The 8,715-nt window shown below is 40.3% G+C and overlaps 2 protein-coding genes across 2 annotated transcripts; both read left to right on the top strand.

The window, feature by feature from the left end:
• Positions 1–317: 317 nt before the first annotated feature.
• LOC118336356 (peroxisomal carnitine O-octanoyltransferase-like) lies at positions 318–663 on the top strand. The gene is made up of 2 exons (XM_035672986.1): positions 318–476; positions 580–663. Exons 1-2 carry the CDS (start codon positions 330–332, stop codon positions 661–663), a joined length of 231 nt encoding a protein of 76 aa, XP_035528879.1. The 5' UTR covers positions 318–329.
• Positions 664–3,848: 3,185 nt separating this feature from the next.
• On the top strand, positions 3,849–7,374 carry LOC118335978 (peroxisomal carnitine O-octanoyltransferase-like). Its single transcript, XM_035672494.1, has 6 exons — positions 3,849–3,961; positions 5,609–5,732; positions 6,526–6,650; positions 6,754–6,935; positions 7,039–7,163; positions 7,256–7,374. Exons 2-6 carry the CDS (start codon positions 5,618–5,620, stop codon positions 7,366–7,368), a joined length of 660 nt encoding a protein of 219 aa, XP_035528387.1. The 5' UTR covers positions 3,849–3,961; positions 5,609–5,617; the 3' UTR covers positions 7,369–7,374.
• The last annotated feature ends 1,341 nt before the right edge of the window (positions 7,375–8,715 follow it).

Raw genomic sequence — 8,715 nt, 5'->3', positions numbered from 1 at the left:
AAAAAAGTTGGCAACACTGGTTTAGTGCCTGTAAACCAGCGTGTGAGGTAGCACAAAGCTTATGCCGATGCCATCTCTTTTTTTTTATTTTACCTAACACCTAAATTAATATATATTTCATGATGCATACATGTAATAATTTCATTTGTAATGATACATTACTCTACTGTCCCAGAATTGTCCCAGACACTGTGACTGTGCTATTTTAATTGTCCCTGGGACAATGGGACGTTCTTACTTTAAACCAATGGGGGAAAAGCTCCCGGTTTCAAAATAATTGCTCCAAATGAGCCATGTGTGAATACACCCTCATAAGTGAATGACCCTGAATGTCTCTTCTCACCCCTCTTAGGCCAGGAAGTTGTTATGAGACAGCAATGACTCGCAAGTTCTACCACGGCAGGACGGAGACAATGCGACCCTGCACCAAGGAGGCTGTGAACTGGTGTACAGCCATGATGGACCCCACTTGCAACGTAAGTGTGTGTATGTCTGAAACTCTGCACTGTGGTAAAATCACTCAAATGAAAGAGGTTGAAAGAGTCTTTGACTATTTGACATTGAACATTTTTCTGTCAGGTTGATGAGAGGAGGAAAGCCATGCAGCTGGCCTTCCATAAACACAACAAACTGATGGCTGAAGACCAGGAAGGAAAAGGTTAGTTCACTTTACGTACATACATGTAAAATGTTTCTACATCTCACTGTTCAATAGTAGTCATAGATATTTTCTCTCCCTCTACCCTCACTGTATGTGTAGGTTCACAACTATAATAACCTATTCCAAAAGACAAAAGTTGGCCTTTGAAGTTTTTACTGGAAGCAATTACCAAACTGTGAAAACATTATTCTTGGAATAAACACAACAAAACATGAGATACCATAAACAAGAGTTAGACCAAATGTAAAAATGCATTGGCACAGTAACAAGAAATTCACAAAAGCTATAGACTGTCAAATAAGTTGCTGTACATTGTCCCTCATGTCAGGAAGAAACAAAGTATCCCCAGTGATAGTATAAAGGTTTTTAACCACTAGTAAAGCCAGGGAGCAGCTTGTGGATCCCCCCACATAGTCAACTTCGCTAGTTGGTAGCAGTGATGCAACAAACAACACATACATAACACAAACATAACAATGTAGCAACAAAAGCAATAAAGAAGAAGAATGCTGGCAAGCAAACATGGATGTAAACAATGCATGATTTAAAACATAAAAATCGGCTTTAAAATGTTTTATAAGAAAGAAAATGCATGCAACACATTTGTTGAACCTAAAGCAGATACACAATGCGTTTTGGTGAGAAACTGGGTATAAGGGTAGTTTTTGTTTATTTACATTGATTAATCTAGTAAATACATAAACATAGATAGTAGACAGCAGGTTATAATAATGTCAGCTACAATGTTAATGTAACAACATGTCACCCAACAGACTTATTATTGTCAATGTTAGACTAACAGTGACAATAATTAATTAATTGTTAGTATTGTAGTATAGTAGTATTGTGTTTCATGTTGTTACAATATTAATGTCTCTGATATTAATTCTGTTATTCATTGCTGCTAGGTTTTGACGGATCCCTTTTTGGGCTTATTTAATCGACAGAAGAGGGAGTCCGACCAGAGCTTTCACGGATCCCCTCTAAATGCAAGAGACTGTCTGTAAAGATAATGAAAATACAAAACAATATGGATGATGAGTGTGTTTGGGTCTACTGGATAATAACCACAACAAAAAAACAATAAATGTAACTGAATAGGACATAAAGTGACTCCAGTATGAATCTATGTGCCTACTCGTTTTAAAACTCGTTGGGCAGTGGCTTAGTGGTAGGTGGTCCCACCAGAGATTGGTGGTCGATCCCAGTCCTCCAGTACAATGTGAGTGTCCTTGATTGAAGGCTGTGCCTGTGTGAATGTGTATCGTCGGTGAATGTTGACCTGTGCGTAAAGCTGTAACAGAGGGGTAATAATGCGTCATTACTGTTTCTGTCAACTTGATGCGGGTTTACAGGTTTAAAAAAATCTCGCTCTACCCTGCCATGAAATCCTGGTCTATATTTTGGGTGTTTGTCTACATATGAATATGGGCATGAGGTCACATGTGCTGACCATTGGCTGCCAAGGCAAAGATATCGTGTATGACGAAGGTGTTGTGTCGAGTGTGGTGTGGGAACTTGGCTGTCGCCAGTAACTCGACGGCTACCATACAGTTCTGGGGGCCGTGGTCCCATGGTGCACATGGCTAGTGTGTTTTCTACCGGCAGAGATGAAAGGTGGGCAGACTAAGCCAAGGCCTCTTTCATCGTGCTGTTTATTCTTCTGTATCTTGTCATGATTTCTGCTCAGAGTTAAGTTGTATTTAAAATACAGCAGTATAAAAATCAGGCTGCTTTTCAGAAAAAATGGTAAACTGGTTCTCAGTGTCGATTAATTTAAAAAAACTTTACCTGCAATCAGGCAATCACACTGTGCTGCTTTTCTCCTCTAGGATTGTGGAACTTGATCTCAGCCCCCGTGGACCTCTGCCTGTCCACAGATTCAACATGTTCAACGCATCGTAGCGCTGCATGAGATGTCAAACCTGGCACCACATCCTCAGCTAGAGTGCACATCAATTAACGGGTTATTGCACCTTTACCTTTAACTTATCGCACATTTTATGTTAATGCACAATATACCCCCCCCCCCATATAAATACGATAATTAGGGTTGTGTTTGACTTACTTTGTATTTTACCAGACTCTATCAGGAATGTCATGGAGACGCATGTCGCCTACGTTACCTTGGAAGGAGTAATCCTGAAAATGTCATTGTAAGGGTGGCGCAATGAACTGAAGAGGCTGAATTAATGCCAAAAACGACAACAGTCGTAAAATAATGAGGCTGTCCGAATAACAAGTAGCCTTCTGCTTCCAGAGGCCATAAGTATGCAGGATAATAATTTATTATTATTATAATTTCTAATAATTTTCTGTGATTTCTTTTCATGGTTTGTCTTTTTTACATAAATTATTCTAATTAATGTATACAATTGAACAACTTCTATGCATCCTCAAGGGTTAAAAATATGAATTTGCTTATTGCTATTATATCTAATGTAAGTGTGTTTATTGTTGTAATCCACATGTAACTTGTGCACTTTGACCTGCAGCTTGATTCCGATTCAAAACAGGACGAACTAAATGCTGTCAAATGTGAACTTACTGCACACATTTTGAAAATAAAACCAAATTTTGAGCTGTTTTGTTTAGTTTTTTGTTATTTAGCCTACACTCATGGATACAAATGTGGTGTACAAAATAATAACAAGACCTGTCATTATAATACAATTCATTGCTACAGAACAGCTTCAAAAACAAAAGAAAAAAAACGCACAACCTTCATGTAGGTATGATTTATTGCAGGATTGTTGTATTGGAGTGCATTAATAAAGGGTAGCTAAAAAACTGGTAAATGAGTGTATTTTTACTCAGAACAAGGATCAGATTTTGTCCCCCCATCACTTAAATTGTAACTAATGGGTATAGTCCAAAGCATGAAAAATAAAACCAGACAGAAAATAGGGGTGTCCACATACTTCAGGCCATCTAGTCTATTTGTAAGAATTGTTTGACTTTGCTGTCAAGAAAGGTGTGTTTGTCTACCTTCTTTATTTTTATTTGATAAATGACCTCTGTTAAGCATCGTGTGTACGTTGTGGTCTTCTCTCTATCCTGGGACATTAATTGTCACCGCAGCCTGTAAATGAATCCCCCTCTCACCTCTCCGCAGTACAAAAGCTCCCTACCAAAGCCTCACTGTGGAGCTCACAAAATGTAGGTCAAATACAACGCGCCTGCGCAGTGAGATCTGCCCGCCCCACACTGAGCGGTCGTTAAGTGGGGTAAAGGTGAGGCTCGGGACTGCGGCGGACAACATCCAGCTGACTACAGGTACAACAGCATATTCCCAAGAAGGTGAGCTGACAGAGGCACTGCGCTAAAAAAGCTTTTTAAATAAAGTTTCTGACTGAAGTTTAACCTGAAGGTGTTGACAAAGCGTTATTACCGTTAGGTCCGTTTAAATGAACAATAAACGAGTAAAAGGTTGTTTTTAAACCTGCGTGTTTTCAGTATGTAGGCTGGTGGGCTGTGTTTATATGGAAGGGTGCTCTGAAAGCCAAGTTTCCACCAACAACTTTTAACGCTGTTGGGTGGTCGTAAAAGGAGTTCCTGGATTAACATGGTAGCAACAAGCTAAAGTGAATTAATGTTAACCAAGATATTATTACAACTGGCAGAGAAAGACGTGTTTGACTCAATGTAATTCAAAGCTGTAGGGTTTATACTTGCTCAGGTGTGGGATCAGCCCATCACAGGACCTCAGAGGGAGTAGATTGGGTTTAGTATTGTTTGACTGGTCACTGACTGTATCCACTGCTTATATTAGCTACCATGGTTGAAAGCAGAGCTACGAGGTTCAAGGTTCAGCCTTATTGTCATCCTGTAATCCAGGATTGCACAATGAAATGCCGTTTTAGCTCTCTCCCATGCTACACATAAATATGTATAAACAGATATAAATGACGACACTTGTATGGACATATGGCGGCCTGTAATGGATTATCTGCCTAAGGATCTAAGTGAAATCATCCAGAGGGGAAACACTGGCTTAAAAGGTGCCAGACTGAGCAGACTGGTGATAAGAAATATTTCTTAATAGGTACAAGGACATATTTCTTGTTTTGCTGATAGGTTGCTGTCCCCTATCTTAGACCACTACTTAATGATGTATGCTTATATGCATTGTTGATATGTAAATTCCTAAAATAGAATAAAATCTGATTATTAAAAAACAAACAAACTTAACAAAATTAGATTAGAATAAAACAGAACAAAGTATATACTAGTAGCTTACATTATATTTACAAGGAACTTATGCAGGCTGCTGGTAGTTTTGCTTCACTAACCAGCCAAACCCCCCCAAAAAACAAAAACAAAAAAACAATGGCAATCTATAATGTGGCTGGTAAAATTGGACTATTCATAAGCAATTTGACCAGTGGACAAAAAAAGGTTAACTTTGCACCCTGTACGCACCCCTGTCTACATCGATGGCGCTGTAGTGGAGCAGCTGAATAGCTCTCAACAGAGATGAGAAAGGAAGCAGGTTGGCTCACTTTTTGAGTACTTCCATCATCAGCATCAAAAAAACAATGAGTTTAATCTTTTTTTTTTTTTTTACTACTTATCCAATAGGGCAAGTGAGTTGCTAGAGGTACTAGCCCAACGTGGCATTTGACTTACCCCAAGCAAGTGGACAATCCTTACTGTTGAGCTCTGCAGTAATTATTATAGATTTATATATAATATAGAGATATTAGTTTCAATGTTCAGAATAAACTGTTTCATATAAACTAGACTGGCTGATTATTGGTTCTTGACAAAATCTGACATTTTATTTAGGACAATACTATTACAGAAGTTTGTTTTATAATTGTATCAGTTGCGGGTCCAGTCTGAAGGAGGAATTCCTCAAGATCAACTTCAGATACTGCAAGCTACATGTGATACAAGTGATACAGCCTCAGCTTCATGGCAGTGTGACATTTATGTGTATTTCAGGAAGAAGAAATGGCTAATCATGTGTCAGAGTCGTTGCCAGAGCGGACCTTCCAGTACCAAAGCAGCCTGCCGCCCCTTCCTGTCCCACTGCTAGAGATTAGCCTTTTAAAGTATCTGAATGCAGGTAAGATAGTAGCTTTGCTGTTCCTCTGTTTCAGGTTTTCTATATTTTTACAATGCAAACTACGCAAACAAATGCAGCAAATATTAGGAAAGTTCGACATTAAGTGCTCATTGCTGCTTCTGCTATTTGTCTTTATGTAAATATTTCTGCCCCCTTAAGTCAATCATTCATTTGGGTTAGGGTTAACTGTAGTTACAGCAAATGTGTTTTAATACTACAGGTCCCAGAATTCTCCGGGAAGCAAAACAAACTATTATTGTTTGTAATAAAGAAGTCAGGTAATAATAATAAACCTTTTTCATCGTTCTTTAAGCAACCATGATCTGATTTTATGCTGCACACAGCATGAGTCTGTGAACAGCAGGGTACAGAGAAGGGAGTTGGTTACCACACTGACAGGTTGGAGCTGTGCAGCCTGTCTCCTGCAGCTCTTATAACAGCTCACTGTGGCTGCTCCTTCTTGTTCTACTTGTCCCTGTGATTTTTAAAACTGATCTGGTGTCAGAAAATGCTGAAAATGACCATTGTTTTGTTTTGTTGAAGCTTTTTTGATCAATAGTAACGGTCCGTGTTGAGTTCACTGACAAACATTGTATTTCCTGCGACTACTTCACAATAAAAGTCAACTCGTGTTTTGCCAGTTAAATGCTTTTAATGTGAAGCTACAGTAGTAGGAAATGTCTGGTTTACATTACCAGTGAGTAATAAAAGCTGCTTAATGTGTATAATGACCAGAAGCTGGTGCCCTTACTTGATAGACTGACTAATTTTGCGTTGTCATGTTTTCCATCAGTTCAACCTTTTGCATCTGAGAAGGAGTTTAAGGCTACAGTGGACACTGTGAATAGATTTCAAGAGGGTGTTGGCAAAGAGCTGCATCAGAAACTACTGCAGAGAGCCAAGACAAAGAAGAACTGGGTGTGTAATTGAGCTGTAAATGTCTTGTTTTTGGTGGTACAGATGTCCTCTTTACTCACAAAGCTTTGTTTTACTTAGCTAACTGTTTCTTTTTATTCCCCAGCTGGAAGAATGGTGGTTAGATTCTGCATATCTGGAGGTCCGCGTCCCCTCTCAGCTGAATGTGAACTTTGGTGGCCCGGCGCCCTACCTGGAGCACTGCTGGCCTCCTGAAGAGGGAACTCATCTGCAGAGGGCCAGTATCAGTACATGGCATACGCTGCAGTACTGGAACCTGATCCGCACGTAAGACACAAGCTGTGTTTTTGTGGTGTTTTAAGCAGAATTTTCTCCTATTTCTACATTAAGTCATGTATATATGTCATTTTTTTGTTCTTGCATGTTTCAGGGAGAGTCTGGCTCCTCAGAAATCTGGCAAAACACCATTAGATATGGACCAGTTCAGGATGCTGTTCTCCACCTGCAAAGTACCTGGAGTAAAGAAAGACACCATTCGTAACTATTTCAAAACAGGTAGAATAAACGTTACTGTTATCTCTTACCTTTAGCCCACTGTCAGTTTACATATCACTGTTGTGTAATGTGCATTTTGTGCTGTGTCACAGAGCGTGAGGGTCCTTGCCCCTCCCATTTGGTAGTGATGTGTCGTGGACGGTTCTTCACGTTTGATGCAGTCTGTGATGGACAAATCCTCACTCCTCCAGAACTGCTCAGGTAGGATTACAAGCACAGCAAATAACCCAAATAGCAAATATGGAACGTAAGTCCCAGAATCCGAAGAGAAAGAGTGAGAGAGTGAGAGAGAGAGAAAAGCTCAAACGTGCCCCCATGCCACACCTACTGACTGGCTTGCGCACAGTGCAAAGAGGAGAGGGAGAGACCCAAGCGCCCCACTAACTGCTGTGGATTGCGATTACCCCTGAGCAGCATGCTGTTGATAGTATAAATATAATATATATACAATCCCCGCTTTTTCCCAGGTGGTCTGTATAAGTCGGTAAAAAGAAATAAGTCCCTAAGAGGGTTGAAAGGTGAGGAAAAGTTGACACTGACTGTTATTGATTTCTGTGTTTAGAGCTGATGCGGTGTAGTGTAGAGGCTGAGTTATGGTGCGAACGCTCATTTATTTTATTTTTTGTACACCGGTACTTTTCAAAGATTGCGTAAGACAATAAGGGACAATGATGGTGACTGCTTGTGAAGGCATGTGGGAGAGCAGTCTCCGTGTGACAGTGTGTATGTTAAAAATGTTTTTAGCAACGGATGGGCCATGGATGTGTATGAGCTGGAGCGAGCATAGACACATATATTACCTCGAGCAGGACTCTTCTCACATCCGCTGTGTATGACTGACAGTGTTGAGGAGATCAGAAGCGAGAATAAGAGTGTGTTTAGCTCCGTTGTGTCTGGTACATGGCTCACATGTAATGGGGATATTCCTATGCTTTTGTGGATGTTTTTTGATATCACCTAACCCACAGTATCTTTGCTGTGTATTGATGGTTGAAGAGTCTTTCTCCGTCTTCTGCTGATGCTCCTTGTGCTGGTTTCTGTCTAACTTCGTAGCCGGTGCTGGATGTTCCTTGTGCACCTTGCTTAAAATGTTGAACATGTTTTCTGTTATGTAGTTTAAACTCTGTTAGGCAGCCTGAGGTACGGTGAGTGAGTGGCTGTGAGGGAGAGCCGGAGGAAGACCGGAGTGAGCGCCTCTCACCTCAGGAGGAGAGGATCGGTTGGCGAAGAGTTAGGGGTGCTCAGTTTGGAGGACTGTTTGGTTGTTGTATCTCAGCAATAAATCTTAAAGACAGGATTACATTTTGAAAAAGTTCTCGTATAACAAAAGATTTTCTTGTAGGATCAGTACTGTTAGGCATTTAACTGTTTCTGTGTCTCCGCAGGCAGGGAGCATCTTAAAATAAGGATTGATCACCATAAGTAAGACCGATCGCTGAGGGACCAGGTCGAAGGCAGCTGTTCGTAGTGATCTCTGGATTGAAACCAAACCTATCCACTCCGGATGGTTAACTCGACACAATGTAGGAGTTGTATAAGTGTTAGATTATTT

This window comes from Morone saxatilis, unplaced genomic scaffold (assembly GCF_004916995.1).
Source record: "Morone saxatilis isolate NCDOM2014 unplaced genomic scaffold, NCSU_SB_2.0 Contig24, whole genome shotgun sequence".
NCBI lineage: Eukaryota > Metazoa > Chordata > Actinopteri > Moronidae > Morone > Morone saxatilis.
Note: the sequence above shows the minus strand (reverse complement) of the source record. Positions and strands in the feature narration are given on the sequence as shown.